The 19,286-nt window shown below is 37.4% G+C and overlaps 1 protein-coding gene across 3 annotated transcripts in view; it reads right to left on the reverse strand.

Moving 5' to 3' along the window:
- Window positions 1-262: 262 nt before the first annotated feature.
- Window positions 263-19,286, reverse strand: part of rhbdl3 (rhomboid, veinlet-like 3 (Drosophila)) — a 50,462-nt gene continuing 31,438 nt past the window's right edge. For 2 of the 3 annotated variants that reach the window (XM_055158305.1, XM_020938567.2), the window contains exons 2-7: window positions 9,804-10,028; window positions 8,831-8,979; window positions 5,890-6,002; window positions 3,294-3,394; window positions 2,610-2,670; window positions 263-1,650 (exon numbers count right to left, since the gene is read on the reverse strand). In XM_055158305.1, coding sequence (XP_055014280.1) covers window positions 1,379-1,650; window positions 2,610-2,670; window positions 3,294-3,394; window positions 5,890-6,002; window positions 8,831-8,979; window positions 9,804-10,028 — 921 coding nt within the window. In that variant the 3' untranslated portion in view covers window positions 263-1,378. Of the gene's footprint in view, window positions 1,651-2,609; window positions 2,671-3,293; window positions 3,395-5,889; window positions 6,003-8,830; window positions 8,980-9,803; window positions 10,029-15,845; window positions 15,999-19,286 lie in introns of all 3 variants that reach the window. The other variant, XM_055158304.1, reaches the window with a different exon arrangement.

Consider the following 19,286-nt stretch of genomic DNA (forward strand, 5'->3'; position numbering starts at 1 on the left):
CAAATTTTCAATAGTATACTCATTCTTAATATGCTGATAAAGGTCTTGAATACTTTTATGGCTAGATGAGAGATTAAGCAATTGTGGACAAAGCAGACCTATATCAACAAATGATAAATAAACATTCCACTATTCAAAGTTAAAATGATGTTGCTCTGAAGTGCTTGAGTCAGTGTTTTGGCATCAGTTTAAGCTAAAAAAGTCTGAATGGCACTTTTATATACATAGACACCATAATATCACCACCACACCTTCCATTCTATTTGAAAACTTTTGTAAGTTAGTTCCAAATAGCCAACAAAAAGTAAAATGAACAATAAATTACATACAGTAGCCTATAGCATCAAAGGTACTCACACAGCATATTTAATATAAGGGCTGTACTGCAGAAGTGTCAGTTGATTCCAGAGGTTTATATTTTCTTCTGATTTGCAGCAAACCACAAGCTTTTAAGTCATAACAATATCAACATTTTGCAGGGTTGAGCTTGAGTTACCCCACACAAAAGGCAAGTGTGCTAAATTTGTAGGCACCGCTGGGTTGTGCATGACAAGGAGATCCGAGGCCTTTGAATGTGTAACATTTCTAGCCACATTGTGAGACAGTACACATAGAACACTTCTAATTACAAGAATCACTGGGTAGAAACACAGAGTGGAATGCAGTAACTTCTCACTGAAGGTCAAAACTCATTATTGGCCAAGGTGGGTAAAGTAACCAACGTGCTCCAGTAAGAGTAATATTACTTAAAAGTTACATTAGTGGTTCAAGAAATTACTCAAGTAAGAGTAAAACAGTGCTTGGGAAAACTACTCCTCAAGTATAAGTAATTGCCTTACATCAAGTATGAGGGTCTTGATGTAATATCTGATTTAAAATTTGAAGTTGGAAGGACAAATCCATAATGCTCAAAATATGGTATTTTCAAAGGATACTTCACAAGATTTTGAAAAATTAAAATTATATATGAAGGAATGGTGCAAGAAATTGATATGTTCAAATAATTTAATATTATCAACATAAAGCTTTTTTCTTGTAGGATTACGCACAGTAGGAAGAGGAACAGAACCTTTACTAAAGTAAGAGTACTTCAAACTAAATATGACTAAAGTAGAAGTGAAACGGTGGTGTCTAAAAACTACTCTGAGAGGTACAATATCTCTATCTAAGTACTCAAGTACCTCTGTAAATTTAAATGTTTTTTGGTGCATTTGTTAATTTTTTTTTTTTGCATTTTGAAGTATAACAAATGTACTGCATAATGTGGCCAGCATATTTGTGTGTTCAGTGTTAAGACTATATATGTGTGCCATTCACATGATTCTCACATTAACAGTTATACCAGTGCTACTACAAACTGTCACTTTCTCCCCATAAGTCACGGTGGTGGGGGGAGTCGCACGTCAAGCAAGCTGTATGCAAATATATTCCAGAAAACAGCACATAACACAAACAAGGTGTAGACACAGAAGAAGATCCAGAACAGCGACTGCTCTTGAAGTTTTTGCTCATAATTGTGAAGGACAACCACACCCAGAGTCAAACCCACAACCACGCCTCCCAGGTGGGCCACGAAGCTTGGGTTGGGACATGGAGGAAAAGCTGGCGGGTAAAACCGGAGCCACACAGCACGACCAAACTCAACACTCACTGTAAAGAGAACAGAGAAATGAATTAGGAACATTGACATACATCATAATTGATGTATTTAATTGACCTCCATTTAATTGACCTCCCATCAGCTACTCTTCCTGGAGACCTATATTGCATGTTTTTTTGGCCTTAAAAGTGCACTATGTAACTTTTTGTTGGGGTCTGTCAACTGCTTGTTTCTATGGATATGCCATTGCTCTGCCTGGAATGTTCCACAGCATGACATTAAACAGCTGAAAATTACTCAATTGCAGGTGGTTTTATAGCTCTATAGCCCTAGAAAAACAGGCATTCTGGCTATCAGTGGGATTGCCTCTCCAGTGTCCACAGATCTGACGTGTAATGTGGTCTGGTTTGGTTTCTATGAAGATAGAAAGGTTTAATGTCATACTGTGAAGCGTTCTAGACAAAGGAATCCCAGCTCTATGGAGAAAAGCATTTGACTGGCCCTCCTCCAGAAATGGGGGGGGGGTCCAGAATTAGAACTTCTGCCTCGGCCAATGTGAACCTTTCAGTCAAATTTCTATTGATAGATTTGGGTAAATATTTCTAAAAAGTGACTAGATCTAGTTGCAAAACAAATAAATGCTCCTCTCACCTACTAGTACATTTCTGGTATCTTTTCCAGCAGATGTGATTCTGCCTCTCCATGCTTGTTTATTTGTTGCTCTATTTAATCTGTTTTGGTAAATTCGCAAACTGACTTTTAGCGCCCCCTGGTGGTTGTTTAGGTGAATGTGGTCTTAACATTAGAAACATGATGAAAAAAATGGAAAACAAAAAAAAAAGTGGCACAAATGAGCCTTTAGTCTGTGCGATTGTTTGAGTGATTATTACATTATCATTATTATTATTATGAAAAAAAAGAAAAGAAAAAAAAAGGTAACAAAAATCGATTGTTTTGGGACAACCTCATATAGGCTACTGTATAATATATTTTATTTGATTAAACTTACTGCAAACAAGAGCCATGGCCATGCGGAATAACTTGAACTGACACTTCATTCCCGACCAGTTCTAATGAGAAAGAGGACACAGAATCAAAAAGGACATATACACTTTCAGATACAAAGTACGGAACAACTTATGCCAAAAGGTCACGTTTCATCTGGACACACAAAGTCCTCTGACATGACATGGTCCCTGCGTGCCTCAATTCATGTCAATTTCCACTTGTCCAGATGCAGTCTGACCCCTAATCTCCTCTGTCTGGGTGAAATAATGTGATTTGAGATGAGAGGGTAGGTCATTTCCATCTCGACCCGCAGATTATTGTGGTGGCTGTGGAAAGGTATATAATAACTAAGCTTATCTACACATAATAGAAGCTCACCTTGAGCACCTGATGCATACAGAGGTGTTGGACAATACGGGCATATGTTGTCTTTTTCTATAATTTAACTTTAATTGTTTTAATGTATATTGTATTTTAATGGTTGTACAGTGACCTTGTTATAGACAGTGATGGGTACAACAAAAGCCACATTTTGTTTTTAATTAGAGTTTGCAGAGATGGTACAGTGTGTAGTGATAATCATAATCATTACACAATCACTGCTCAATTTCTTATTCTATATTTTTAGAAAGCAAGCAAGGGCCACAAATATAACATAGAAATATAAAAACATAAACATACTTACCATTACAACATTAGCCAGGTGTGCTGATACAAGGGCATACACTCCACCAGATGAACCAACCACTGGAGCAGTCATGTCAGTGACAGACACAGCCAGTGACCCTAAAAAGATGGATGTTATTGCAGTGATATTGTCCAAATGATAGACATACAGCAAGGATGAACTTTGCTATGTTAAATGGTTCTTTTAAGACTTTGTGCCAACAAGATTCAATAATTACCATAGTTTTCCTTTGCAGTGTGGTTGGACAAGAACTTGAGAAGAACACTCATAACTGAACTTACATAAAAAATAAAATAAAATCTGTCTAAATCTATTCATGTGTTACAGACAAATGATTCACTGCTGAACTGAAGGATTTTGTGAGGACCTTTCCTCATTTAAAAGATGTAATATTTGATTTGAAAGACATTATTACTATAACAATGTAGGGCCGTCCTTAAAATCGGGAAGGAATCCTTATGTCTGAGACCCATCATAGTTCAATCGTAGATTATTCTTTTCCCCAAAACTGATCACGAAGAAATATTTTAACTATTAACGCAAGGACTTATATATCCCCTAGTGTCTGAAATACATGTGATCCAATTCCTGAAATGACTTGAGGTTTAATAACATGACTGAGGTACTTTAAAGGGGCCTTGAACTCAGACTAACAAGGACACCAACCAAAAAACAGCTAGAGCTTTTCCTCTGTGGCCTGCGTTTTTGTACAAAGTGACAGCTCATTTATCCTCCGAACAGCAGATGGAGGACGGGGACGTAATGGCAATAATAATACACATCACTACTCATTATGGAAGCACTTTATTTAATTTTCTGTACTCTTATCTCAGCCCTCCAAAATATCCATTTGCCATCACGCCTTTGGGATTTTGACTGCCCTTTGAATCATTACTTGACCTTTGAACTTTGCCCTGACCCCTCTGTATGACAGCTGAGCCTGATTAGAGTAGATTCACAAAAAGAGCATCTCACTAACATTATTTTTATATTTAATTTCTTGTCCAACAGTGTAAATAGTAACTGCTTACTATTAAACTCTTCTATAGAAATTCTCCAGGGTAGGTCAGCGATAAACGCACAATCAATTGACCCCTCTTGTTTCCCAGCAAAACGACATCTATTTCTATTACTGGCTTTTAATTAAAATGTATTCAAACTCAATTACTTTTTAATGAGCTAATTAACCAACAAGCCAGAAAATAGTAGAAGGCCTAGAGGAATACAAAAGATTAGATTTATGGATGGAGTAGCAGAGAATAAAATCTTGTCTTTTGCTGAATCTAACCCAAAATATATCTTTTCAGGTTGACCTTGGCCAGTGTCCTCTACACAAAAATTTGTAAAAGCAGCAATCCAAACATGAGTGGCCACAACAGGACATGTCTGTGCTCTGGCTCCAGTGGTCGATAACTAATTAAAGTGTGAGGCGGGCAAGAGAGTGTCTGTCTGATATAGACTGTATGTTTGTTTACAATGAAGTAAAAGCTACAGACCTCCATAGCGTTTCTACCCGAGGTCTATGTAGGCTACATGATTGACCCATATAATTTTTTTTTCGCCTTCTACATTTTGTTCGAATCCAGAAGGTACAGGAACCAAGCACCATCTTAACTTGAGGCGGTCCAGCCACAGCTACCAATTTGTAGCACGTGTATCTCAAATGCAGAAGACTTCTCCTCTCCCAAATTCTCATAACATTCGGAACAAAATATAAAATTTCTTTTACCTGAGAATGATGAAAATAATAGTTTGGTGATCCAATTGTTGATTCTGTAAAAATCTGTGCTGTTTCTCTGTGATTTGTGTATTGGTTTTCCCTCTTTTTTATGAGTTAGCAGCCCTATTTGTTTTAGACATGAAAGGGACCATCTGATTGTTTAAGCCGTCTGTTAATCACACCCTCTGAAATCAGGGAGACAGGATACGGCACCAGATCCACTCGTCTTTGTAAAGTTCAGCTAACGTTTGATGTCGAGTCTCTAGTGATTTGACTCGACAAGCAAATGATTTGGGCAAAAGATTAAAAAGGCAATCTAGTGTTTATTCAATTAAATCTTCAGGAGGGTCAGTGATGGGCAATTACAAAGAAATGATTAGATATTCTAATCACAAAACCATCTTGATTTGTACCAGAGTGAGACAGGGAGAATTAGTAAATTTTGGTGGTTCAAATAATGTAGCAATAACCTTGTGATGGTGTCCTTAAACAGCTTTAAACACCAAAGAAACATCTTATTCTGAACCCTTTTATGTGTTCTTTTCTGATTGAACAAAGACGTAGGAGCTTTGATGTGCTATTGACAGCCCCCATTTCATCATGTCTGCTATCAAGACACCATCCCACCACCATCTGCCCCACAACTGGATGCACGCATTTTACCATAGAACTGAATCTGCTCGCATACTGCTCGGACAAGACCTTGAATGCATACTAACAACAGCCTTGGAGAACAACAGTCCACTCCATAGGCCTACGCTGCATTTCAATTGAATGAGTAGGCGGGGGTGTGCCCTATGTGGCGAGAGGCGGATAAGTGGATCATGAATATGTATATGAATGAGTTAAACATGTGTGTGAGAGACAGCCCACCTGCTAACACGCCACACACATAGACCAGCCCGATCCTCGTGGCTCCATGGACCATCTCCAGAGGGACCCCCACCAAGAGCTGCATAGCCATATTCAGACTTAGATGCTCAATCCTGAAAAAAAAAAATAGAAAAACAGACTTTTTTATGTAATTTTATTAAAGATGCAATATGTAACTTTTTGGTTGTAGGTCCATCACCTGCATCTTTCAATGGATATGTCATTGCTCTGCTTGGAATGTTCCATAGTATGACATTAAACATCTCTGCCTTAATGTATTAAGTTATAGGTGGTTTTATAGCTCAAAAATAGATAGAAAAACTGACTATGAGCGGGGTTGCCTCTCCACAGATCTGACCTCCAACTTGGTCTGGTTTGGTCTCCATCAGGGAAGAATGGTTTAATTTTATGATATGATATTATATTATGATATTATGATTATTTATGTTTTGATTTGTTTTTATTGCAATTGTAATGTATTTCTTATTATGTAAAGCACTTTGAATTACTTTGTGTACAAATTGTGCTATATAAATAAACTTGCCTTGCTTTGCCTGGTTTAATGCCATACTGTAAAAAGTTACACAATGTGCCTTTAAAGAATTCAGTTGTGACAACAGATATCTCCATTTTGAAAAGGTCAATATAATAGAATATTTAGTTGATTTAATCAAAGAGGGATGGCATAATTTTTGATAGCTGTAAAATATTTTCACATTTGAAAACAAAACTATACAAAGAGTAAATAGCATGGCTTTATAAAATTTCACTTATCTTTCTTTGCAAATTAGCTCTTCATTAATACTTTATATATTTCATTAAACATTTAGTTTAATAAAACCTTGCCTTACAGTATGGGTTTTGATTACAATGCAGTCTGCAGTCAATGCAATCTTTGCTAGTTCACATTTGTTTAATCTTGCATATACACACATTCAGAAACATCTGCTCCTCCATCAGACCACATCCAGTGTCCATCGCACACTTGAATGCACCCAAACACATGTACAAAGACAAGCTTAAAGACCCCAAAACACAAGATTAAAGACCACTGCAAATGTACCCAATGGCCCTCATGGATTCTGATCATTACACGCAAAAAAACTGTGTCCTTTAGAGCTTCAAAGTCTCTTCTTTCTCAGTGGTACATCACAGTAAGTCTTCAAAATATGACCCGTAACAATTTCTCTTCACATTAGTTTGTTACAGAATGGTGAGGTCAAAGCCAATTTTCTTCATTACAGAGGGGTGATGTGCCCATGACAAAGTGCTCACAAGAGTCAAATTTGGATAAAATAGGACCTTTAATTGTCCTGCAAAATGGACATATATAGAGTTAAACAGATTTGAGAAGTGCTGCCTATGACTGAGCGAAAATACCAACTCCTGTGGGGTGCTTTTTCTCTCATTGTTGCAAATGTTTAAAAATAGCAAAAGTCCAATGAGCCGTGACGTCAGACAACAATATGGTTTATCGATTCTAGTCGAAGAAGCTAGCGTGCAGCAAAACAAAAATGTGAAGGTAGTACTTTTGAGTGTTTTTGACTAGGCGTCTCTTAATGTCACAGTTTTGCAGAATAAATCTAGTGTACTTAGATTTGGTGCTGAGAACTGGGTAGGATCAAAGTCACTGTAGTGCTGTTGACAGGATTAGATGCTTTGTGTGTGTGTAAAAGTGTGTGTTTGTGTGCATGTGTGTGTATGTGTTTGTGTGCATGTGTGAATTGACAGCTTCAGTAGATCCTTTGTGAGCTCTACTGTAAATATATAGTCTTGTCTGAGCACTCATAGAGAAATTGCATGTAAGACCCGCAGCTGTCAATCATTTCTGTAAAATCACCTGCTTCAAGTGAAAAATATTACCTTCTGAACCGCTTTTCATTTAGCTTTATTTTCTACAGCAAATGATGATGTCTTGTACAGTGATTTGCATAAGATATAGATGAGTATATATTTAGCTTAGCTGTATGCCCATTTTCCCAAGCTTATAAGAACAAAAGGGCACACAGGCTTGCATTTCCACTCAATTTCAAAACAGCATTTTCACTCAAGATAAGTTTTTATTATTCTTCAACACAATCAATGCATGTTAAACACCTAAATCTGTCCTTTTCTGTTCACTGGCATCTGCTCACCTCCGGCTCCCTCTAATTCAATTACCATTTTAATAGTTCTACCCAGGAATAACAATTACCCCGGGCTGTGATTACCGGCTATCTGACATTCATTTATTTTACATATTGATTCTCTGTTCTGGCACAGGGGTGTGGACTTAGGGGGATACAGAAAAACACCTTGATAAATGATTATATTGAAGACCATTTTACACATTCATTTAAGTGTACTTTAAAGCTCCTATAATAACTGACCCTTGTGTTATAATGTTTTTACCTCTTCAGAACATGGAGTTGTGTTTTGCTTCATTTACACATGTTTGAGTAATACTTTATTATTCGTCTGTCTACACCACCTTGTGATGTCATGAAAGGTTTGTTTTCAAGTTAACAGCTCCTTCTACATATTTCGTTCAGTAGAGATGGGCAATTACAGCACTGAAACTATACACATGCTTCTAGTGAAGGTGTATGGAATTTAAAAACACAGTGGAGCACTTCCTGTATTACCACATGTGTTTTCTGTTTGAGGAAACAACCTAAATATGCAGAATTTGTGTGTTGAACATGTGTGATTGAAACAAAGTACAACTCCAGATTTGTTTGTGATGAAGAAACAACTGTATAACATAGTTTAGAAAATAGTGTAATATGGGCCCTTTAATGAAGCTGTTAAAAGTAATCTCATTAGGATTATGAGATTGCTGCTTAACCCCAAGTTTACCACTGCAAAGAAATTCCCCAAAGCCATACTAAACCTTGCATGTAGTATCATTATACTGATCGAAAAGCTGATCTTGTATCTTGTATTATGTATACAGACTTACCCTGTGTGCATGAAGATGTAGCTGAGATACCTCCAGGCCTGCGCTCTCAGCTGAGGATGGTACGGTAAAGGGCTCTTAAGGAACAACGGACTGGACACCTGCAGCACCAGACGATCCAGCTTGAACCCATAATATATGAAGACTGCTACCTGCCAAAGTAGAGACACAGTCAAAGGACAAAATCAGCATATACATATGTTATTATGGACATCTATATCAAAATCTGTTCTTTAGCAGTTATAGCTCTATTATTTTGACATTTTTTTCCTTTGAATTTCAGGCAGAGTGATCAGCGTAAAGGGCCATCAGATAGTTATTACAAATATGATGGTAACAGATCAACATTTTGTAATGGCAAATATGAGCTGAGATGACTGATGGATCACAAGGTAATTTAGACATATGTGAATTCAACAAAAATGTGAAAATACATGTTTTTGAAGAGAAATTATCAAAAAGCTTGAAGGTCCTATAGTACACAAAATTTACTCTTCTGAGCTTTAAGCCATGTTATACTACTGTTATTAAAACATACTTGGAGTTGTGTTTTGTTTCATTCACATGTGTTTGACTATTCCTTTATTATTACTCTGTCTACATTTTCAAAGTTCAAAATGCTCTGTTCCACCTTGTGATGTCATGTAGTTGTCAATTTAACAGTTACCTTTTATCTTTTGTTCAGAGAGAGGCAATTCCAGGGCTGAAATTATCTAAATGATTCTAGTGAAGGTGTATGGAGTTTAAAAACACAGTGGAGCACGTTTTGTATTAGCATATGACATCACAAGGTGGAACTTCTCTGTTTCAGAGAAGAACTAAAATATGCATGGTTTGTGTGTTAAACATGTGTGAATGAAACAAAACATAACTCACAGGTGTGTTTTAGATGAGGAAACAAAATTGTCTCTATCGGGTAAATTTTTACAACACAATTTTAAAATACTGAGAATAAACTAAAAGAATACAAACTGACCTCTGCTATGGTGATGGCCAGGATGAGCCAGGGTGGGGGGCAGTAGTTGTAACTGTCGAAGTACCATTTGCGGTCCACCTCTCGCGGCAGGGTCTCATAGGCGACGTGACGCACCAGCCTCTGAGACAGCCCCAGACCCACCTCGTCACGCAGGTTACACCCCTTCAGCTGACGACTGCCCTGAAGAATGGCCCTCCGAAAACTGTTGGACCGCTTGTTCGTCATCTGGAAAGAGACATACAAAAATATAATTGATACTGATATGTAGAACTGTCACGATAAACACTATTGTGACTTATCACTGAATGCATGACAGATGGGGCAATATATTTAGGGGCTCAGTATCAGTACTTTTTCTTTGCACTACAGGGAAATTGTTAGTTATTTTTTGGTTATATGATAAGATTTGAGCTGTAGAAGGTTTAATTAATAACTTCTGTGCCTCATTATAGATGCAAACTAAGTATTAAAATGTTTCATTCTGCTGTTTATTTATTGGAGCTGAAATTAACAGCTCTTGGGCTTTTGTGTCAGTGGCATAAACTAGTTTCAAAATGACTGTTTAAGTTCTATATTTACTTCAGCAATACAGTATCTTGCACTTTGAAATGTGCAATCATGACTCCTATTCCTATTTATTTATTTATATATTTTTCTAAGTTGGGGATAGAGAGCCTCTTGAGTATCTATGCATGTATTTTGTGATGTAGATTGGTAAATTCCAGTTTTTGGACCACACCCCCCCACTCCAACAGTGGCAGACCCTTTTTTCTTGCCACACAAACTGAATGCCTGTCCCATCTCCTAGCAACCACCAAACCCTGCACTTCACCTCTTTCTGTCCACAAACATTCATTCCCCGAAATACAGTTGGCATTATGTCCAGGTTTCCTCTGACTCACAAAGACAGGCACAATGCACGGCTCCAGCTCTCATTACCAGAACTAATAAGGCAAGAAATAGTAGCTTTAGTGCTGGGCAAAGATTTACACATTCTTACTCTTGCACATCTACACGTTTTAAATTCAAAAAACAGGTTTACATATACTGAAAAAAAACGGATGGTGCCAATGAAGTAGTAAATTTCATGTTAACAGCTGTCCGCTACTGAACCTTTAGTTCAGTAGTGATTGGAAATTTCAGGGCTGAAATGACCCAAATGATTCTAGTGAAGGTGCATGGAGTGTAAAAACACAATGGAGCACTTCCTGTATTAGCACATGACATCACAAGGTAGAACTAAGTGTTTTCATTTTGAGAGAAAAACGGTTTTGTGTGTTAAACATGTGTGAATGAAACAAAACACAAGTCCAGGTCTGTTTTTGATGAGGAAAGAACATTATAACATAGATCAGAAAATAGTGTAATATGGGCCCTTTAGTACATTTCTGCCTATTGGTGTGTTTGGTCTAAAATGTTGTAAAAGTCCTGATAATAAAACATCAGGCCCATAAAAACCTTGTTTTAAATATCCCTTTGTTCAATTTAATGAGGCCATGTCTGTGGAGAAATCACTATTTGAAGACTACTGAGGAAAAGCCAATTATTTCAGCTTTTATGTATGCAAAGGAAAACTGTGGGAAAATGATTACAGGTTACCATGGTCACTTTTTGCACTGCTGCTATAAAGTCCCTCAAACAAATAAGGCTCACACACACACAGACACACAGACACGCACACAGACACACACAGTTCTCACCTAAGCAACCGTTGTCCAATAAGCCTCAATGCTTTGTGTGAACTGACTGCAATTTCAATTTAAAAAAGTGTCATCCAGTCTGTTTGAGAGGAAGAAGAGGAGGAGAAAAGGTGGAACTGGGCATTGAGCCACAAACAATTTTACTGTTTGATCAATGAGACAGACGATCAAAGCCCAGGGATGAGGAGCAGAAGCAGCTCACAGTAATTAAGAAACCCATTTGAATCTAGATCTTTAAAAGGAAGAGTAAAAGGAAGTTATGGTTTTGGCTTGTTTGTGTAGTTGGATGGCATTGGCAAGATAACTCAATGACTGAAAATGTAATAATATTGTCTCTTTAAATCCTTTAGTAATTTAGTTTCAAGATAAAGGTTGAGGCCATTGCTCCTAGTAGTGTTGTTACGATACTGAAATTTCAAACTTGATTTCAATACTCAGGAATAAACTTAATAATAGTCTTATATCTGTGTAATCCCTCAGTGGTCCAGGTAGGTTCAATAGTGGTCCATGGGCATATACTAAACTATGTGGTCTTATACTTGTGCTGATACCGCTCAAAATCATTCTAAAACTAGTCAGAAAAAGGTCATTTCTGTCCTGTGAATGTGACTTTTTAGTATTGATACTTGCTCAAATGAGTATCTAGTTTCTATGCTAGTTTTAGTATCGCTGTCATTGTAATAGTAGTTGTAGTAGCAGTTGTGGTAGTGGTAGTAGTAGCAGTAGTAGTAGTAGTAGTAGTAGTAGTAGTAGTAGCAGTAGTTGTAGCTGTAGAGCAGTAGTAGTAGTAGCGGTAGTAGCGGTAGTAGTAGTAGTAGTCATTGTCGTAGTAGTGGTAGTAGTAGAAGTAGCAGTAGAAGTAGTGGTAGTAGTAGCAGTAGTTGTAGTAGCTGTAGAGCAGTAATAGTAGTAGTAGTAGTCACGGTAGTAGTAATGGTAGCAGTAGTAGTAGTAGCAGTCATTGTCGTTGTCATCATCGTAGTAGTAGCTGTAGTAGCAGTAGTAGTAGTCGTAGTCGTAGTAGTAGTAGTAGCAGCAGCAGCAGTAGCAGCAGTAGAAGCAGCAGGAGGAGTAGTAGTAGCAGTAGTAGTAGAAGTACTAGCAGTAGTAACAGCAGCAGTAGCAGCAGCAGCAGGTGTAGTAGGAGTAGTAATAGTAGTAGTAGTAGTAGCAGTAGTAGCAGTAATAGTAGTAGTAGCAGTAGTAATAGTAGTAGTAGTAGTAGCAGTAGTAGCAGTAATAGTAGTAGTAGCAGTAGTACTAGTAATAGTAGTAGTAGCAGTAGTACTAGTAATAGTAGTAGTAGCAGTAGTACTAGTAATAGTAGTAGTAGCAGTAGTAGTAGTACTAGCAGTAGTAGTAGTAGTAGCAGTTATAGTAGTAGCACATATAAAGCTAAGTCTCATAGATCATAAGTTCTCTTTACCATTAAAACTTCTAACTTCATCTTAAAGTTATATGACTGTCCTGTGAGGTTCCTTCCAAGACACATTTTGGGAGGCACCTCAGAGGACAGCCACAAGCACAGCAGGAGCCAGACGTGATGTACGAGGAGCTGCCAAGCAAAATAGAGAGACAGAAAGCTTTAGATAAGAATGTGGCAGTGAGAAAAAAGCAGAACTTAAACAGAGAAAGCAGGGTGAAGAGTGCATAGGAGATGGATGTAGGGATTCAGAGCTGTGATTGGAGTCTTTGCAGTGATGGAGCTGGGGCTGTGCAGTTACTGACTATAATCATGACAGAGGAGAGCATTGCCACAACTTAAGTGTCCATATTTGGTCTACACAAAGGATTCTGACATGCACTGTTGCATTCAAGTGTCATCATGCACTGTTGCAAATGAGGTCAAATAATTCTCATATTGTGTTCTACAGGTGACAGTTGTTTAAAGAGCCCATATTGCACTATTTTCTGATCTATGTTCTAATGTTTCCTCATTAAAAACACAACCGGAGTGGTGTTTTACTTAGTTCACACATGTTTAACACAACCCTTTATATTTGGGCTGAGTGCTCCACAGTGTTTTTAAACTCCATGCACCTTCACTAGAATAATTTAGCCAATTTCTACTGAACAAAAGGTAAAATGTAGCTGTTAACTGGAAAACTACCAATTCATGAAGGTGGAAGGTGGAACAGAGTATTCTGATTTTACTCAAACATGTGTGAATGAAACAAAACACAACTCCTGGTAAATTTTTGAGGAGGTTACAACATGCTAACATGGTTTAAAGCTCACAAGAGTCGATTTAGCATAATATAGGAGCTTTAAGACAAAAGATTAACATGCTTATCAACCTATAAAAAAAGATACACTCAAAAATGTGAGGGGTTCCTATTAGAATAAGTTTTTCAGAAATAGTGTGTTGCACACTGAAAAATATAAGCTCTGATTTCCACCTGAAAATTTGACATTTGAATAATAAAATTTGAGAATGCGAATTCAACCAGGCAAAGTACATTTTTGAATACTGAATATTGCGGCTGATGTCATCAATTTTAACTGGGGGTGTGATGCTATCAGTAGGCACTACTCTGTCAGAAGCTCTATTAGACTTAAATCTGAGCTTTATTTTAACACAATTTGATGAGAAAGAGCTGCCTTAGCTGGAACTACAACAGATGAGATGATTTCTTTAAACAAGTCTCACACATAAAATTACAGTCATGTAGCATTAGCCAACAGTTTTTCAGTTTGTGACTGTCACGTTTTTGTTGAAAATCAAACACCTAAACAGGATCATGAAAGTTTGAATTGATCAGAGGCTCCTGAAAATGTGTTTATATCCATTTTTCTTGAGTTTTCAGACCATCTAAAATGTTTTTTGATGGTGTTTGCTAATGTGTGCATTGTGTCTCCATGGTATACTGCTGAACATTCCACCATAGAGGTACATACAGAACACTCCCAGTGTGATTCCTTAGTTTATTCCATAGTCATGTTGCCTTCGATCATCACAATTCACTTTTAAGGGTCATTTACATTGTATTTACATTCTTAACATTCCTCCCACATTATTCTAGGAGGTAAATGAGGAAAAGACATTTGGCCTTGAAGCTTTGTTTATGCAATTGACAAGACTCACTATTAAGACTAAAAGCTTGTTCTCAGCAAATTTGGCACTTGAAAGAAGAAAATATGTTTTTAATTTTAAGAAATGTAGATGGTTTGTGTCAGACTCACAATGGTGCTCATTGTTCCACTGTGGACCTAAATCTAGTTAAAATTATAAGCCTGGTTTAGTTCAATTATAATATATTCCCAAAGTCAGGGTAACCAAAGCTAACCCACTACAGTTACCATGATCCAGGTTTACTTAAGAATGTTTTATTAATGCCAAACTTAATTAAATCAAACTCAATATGAAAATGGTTTAAAAATACAGAGCTGAACTGCATATTTCATATTTATCATATGGTTTTAGATTCATGTTTTTAGATTTTGCATTTGGTAGAAACGATGCCAAATGATAATAAAAAAAAAAAACAAATTCTTTCTGTCCTACATCCAGCAGAATTTGATCCAAAATTTGTCTTTCCTCAAGTTTCTTACAGCTTATTGGTCCATCCCTGTATCAGGCAATACAGCGAGAAACAGAGGGATGAATGTGGTCTCAGTCTCAGACAACAATGCCCTCTCCACAATGTCTATACGCCTCCATCTTCCCGGGCTTATTGTCATCACACTCCCAACACAACAGACTGTCCCAGGTCAGCTCTATAAAGCTTCCTTTTGGACCACAATAAGCAGAACAAAATGGATAAGGCGGTGAAAGATGTTTGAAGGAGACTTTTAACTATAAGGAGAATGGATGCTGAAACTAAAAGTGGGACCCAGTGAAAGTTAACAAGCATTTATCAGCACTTACGGGGAGGTAGAGAGCAAATTTGGAAATAATTAAAATGTTTAAAGGTGCACTGCATAACATTTCTAGTTGTCTCCATGGAAATGTTATTGCTTTGTCTAAAATGTTCCACAACATAGATTAAAACATCATGAGGGAGACAGGCAGGTAACAGCACTATGGTATATTCCGATTCAGATCTGAGGACAGTCACCCTTATTCACAGAAGGAAACGTATTTTTGAGCAACAGAAACACCCGTAATTAATACTGGACAGGTATGTTTAATGTCATACCAAGAAAAATTCCAGGCAAAGCAATAACATCTCCATGGAGACAAGCAGGTGGCGGACCTCCAGCAGAAAAATTGCTCATTGCACCTGTAAATGGTTCAAAAGTTAAAATTTAGACTCCTTGTATGCTTCGTCTGGCATATTCATTAATCACTAGATAAGAACCTAATGTGCTGTATGTAGCGGTTGACCCTCAAATGTCTCACCAAGTTGATAAAGTCTTGGTAGCAGATCTTGCCATTGCCATCGGCGAGGGCCAAAAGGACTTCCAGTTTGTGAGGGTCAATCTCGGAGCTGTGAGTGGCCAGTAGGTCCCTGAACCGCTCCGTACTGATGAAGCCCGAGTGCTCTGGGTCATACTGCAGTCAAACACACACACAGTGAAAAATATGAGCGTCTTCAAAGTAGGTTGTTAAGACTTAAAGGGCCCATATTATGCAAAATTGACTCTTGTGAGCTTTAAGACATGTGACAATGTTGTTACCTCATCAAAAACAGACCTGGAGTTGTGTTTTGTTTCATTCACACATGTTTGAGTAAGACTTTATTGTTAGTCTGTCTACATTTCCAAAGCTCAAAATGCTCTGTTCCACCTTGTGATGTCATGAAACATTTTACCTGTTCTTTAGTAGACATTAAAAATTCTAAATTCTGAATTGCTGAAGTCATCAAGCTATTCTAGTGAAGGTGTATAAAACAGGAGTTTAAAAACACAGTAGAGCACTTCCTGTATTACCACATGACATCACAATGTGGAACAGAGAGCTCAGCCTAAACATGCAGTGTGAAATATGTGTGAATGAAACAAAACACAACTCCAGGTGTGTTTTTGATGAGGAAAAACATTATAATATAGGTTAGAAAATACCATAATATGGGCCCTTTAAGAATACTGACGTTAAATTATTTCAGGAGTTCAGTTCAGAAAGTAAAAGGAGGACTACATTTAAGTGAAATTTATCAAATGTTTATTCATTTCAGTAGTTAGTATGATCAAATTAGTTTATATTCATTGAATGACAGCACAGTGGTAGTATGCACTGAGACGGACTGACTGATAAAATGCAACAAACAACAGAGGGAAAATGGCTGAAGTGTGTAAAGTGTCTGGCCAAAGGGTACAATGTCAGTATGCCATGTTTGGAACAGGTTATGAAATACAAATTTTGAAGCAAGTGGAAGGCCTGTGGTATTACATACAATGATTTGGGTCAATTGAAATCATAATTATTTCACTTTTATGTTGGTGAGGAAGTATATTTCTATTCAAAAGTAATGTTTTGTTCAGTCAAAATAGGTTTTCATATAATTCAGAACAAAACAAAAATAAAAAAATAGATGCCTTAATACTTCTACAATATCAGATTTTTCCTTTAAATTATGCAACAAAAAACAACTGGCACATTCCTGGTTATGAGAATAATCGGTAGATGATTTGATGAGCCATGCCAAAAAGCCTGAAGCTGCACAGAACACAAGTTTATAATGAAACAACAAAATGCTTTGTAAGAGCGCTGCAATGTTGGCCTTGTAAACAACTGCATGTCTAATTACTGCAAATTCATGCATAACAATGAGACATTCACACAAGTTAAACCAGACAGCCAGATTCCAAATATAGTCTCTGTATACAGGGTACATAGAGTGTGTGGCTGCCATATGCTGGTGTTGGCAGGAGCTGAGTAAAGCTGGCTGGTAGCAGGTGTTATGTGCTCAGCCCCATCACTACAGGGACAAGGGGCCTGGCATGTTAGCAGGCTGTTTTTCCAAAATGTCTAAAGAGAATATTTAAATTCTTGTAATTTTGATGATCTGAGAGTGATCTAATGTAAACAACATTTGTAAAAGCGAGAACTCAATTAAACAAAAGCAGATTTTACTGCTGGGTTTAAACAAACTGTCAGTGTAGATGTATTTGATTTAGGGTGAATGAAAAGCAGAGCTGGCCCTTGTATCTCCTAAAGTGTGAAGGGAAACCAGCCAAACATCCAGAGGTGAGTCTAGATCAAACTGACTGAGGGTGCAGACTATACTCCTCCTTTAAAGGTGCATTGTGTAGCTTTTCTAGTGGAGGGTCTGACAAATGCTTTTCTCCATGGAGATATTATTGTTTTGTCTGGAATGTTTCACAGTATGGTATTAAACCTTTCTGTTTTCATGGAGACCAAACCAGACCAAGTTACAGGTCAGATCTGTGGAGAGGCAACCCTGCTTTTAGATATTTTTAAGGAGTAAAACCACCTGTAACTGGATGAATGTAAGGTAGAGCTGTTTAATGTTAGACTATGGAACATTTCAAGCAGAGCGATGACATATTCATAGAAACAAGTAGGTGACACCCAGCCAAAAAAGTTACACAGTGCACCTTTAAGTGTCATTATTTAACAAGCCTAAAATAAAGGTGCAAGCATTTTAAAATGAGTTTGCAATGCACCCTTTTAAACCCCTGAAGACTCGGACCTCTTCCAAACCTGTAATACCCAAACATCCCCAAATGCAAAAGCAGATTACGGAAAAGAAGATCACATTTACCTTGGACTCAGTAACAGCACTGACTAGGTCTGTCACGATAATTACTATCAACTTATTGTTCAATATATGAAAGCTGGAACTATATTTTTTGGGGTCAGCATTTATCGTGTGTACATTGTTTTTGCAATACTGAGAAATTTATTTGGGAGATTTAATCCATAAAAGATTCAATAAAGAACTTCTGTGATTCATTACAGATGCAAACTAAGTACTAAAGTGTTTCATTCTGCTTTTTATTTATTACAGCGCATCATTTTTAACAATATTGTAGATTTAGAATAGATTTAAAATAGTTTTTGTGGTTTAAATGTGCTCATGAGTTTTTGAGTCAGTGGCGTAAATTAGTTTCAATATTATCGTTTATAGTCTATATTTCTTCAGCAATATATCACACTTTAAAATGTGTTATTGTGAGATTACTAGCACTGAGTCTTTTTACGTCTTAGGCACTTATCTTTACTTCAGTCTAATGAAATTGGTCTTAAAATCTCTACACTCACACTAAACTTTTCTTTTCTAAATCCATCTTCTGAAGGTATTTTGTCATGATGAGTGTATATGTCCAAACAATCAGTGCATAAACAATGGAACAAAGCACTACTGGATCTGCACAGTTTGTCCCATACACGAAGGATTAGCCAAACCATGACCCGCACCTCCCTCCTCTCACCTATATACCCAGATACGCACCCTAATTCTGAAAGGACGCCATGCGCAAATATTATGCCAAATTAAAAATCGCACGTCTATAATTTAATACACCTCATATCGGGTTGTCTGTCAGCTTCATATTATTTTCCTAACTTGGCACCACAGCCGTCATAGCTGGGCGAGCACTGTGAAGTCGACAGACAGGAGCAGGCTGAGGGGACACACAAAGGGCTCCTGGTGGGAATTTCATGCAAGGTTTACCCAGTACCTCCCGCCAATTAGTCTGAATTTCCTTTACTATGAGGCCAGTGGCACTTATTGAGGCAACAGTGCAACGCTATGTCAACCTCTAGTCCTGTCACGATAACAACAATGGAAGCACAATATATTGTTGTAGAGATATATTACGATAAATGATAATATTGAAACTATTTTACAGGGTTGGGTATCATTAATAAGTTGCC

The sequence above is a fragment of the Boleophthalmus pectinirostris genome, unplaced genomic scaffold, assembly GCF_026225935.1.
Source record: "Boleophthalmus pectinirostris isolate CB_2022bp ecotype Guang Dong unplaced genomic scaffold, ASM2622593v1 HiC_scaffold_22, whole genome shotgun sequence".
Classification (NCBI taxonomy): domain Eukaryota; kingdom Metazoa; phylum Chordata; class Actinopteri; order Gobiiformes; family Gobiidae; genus Boleophthalmus; species Boleophthalmus pectinirostris.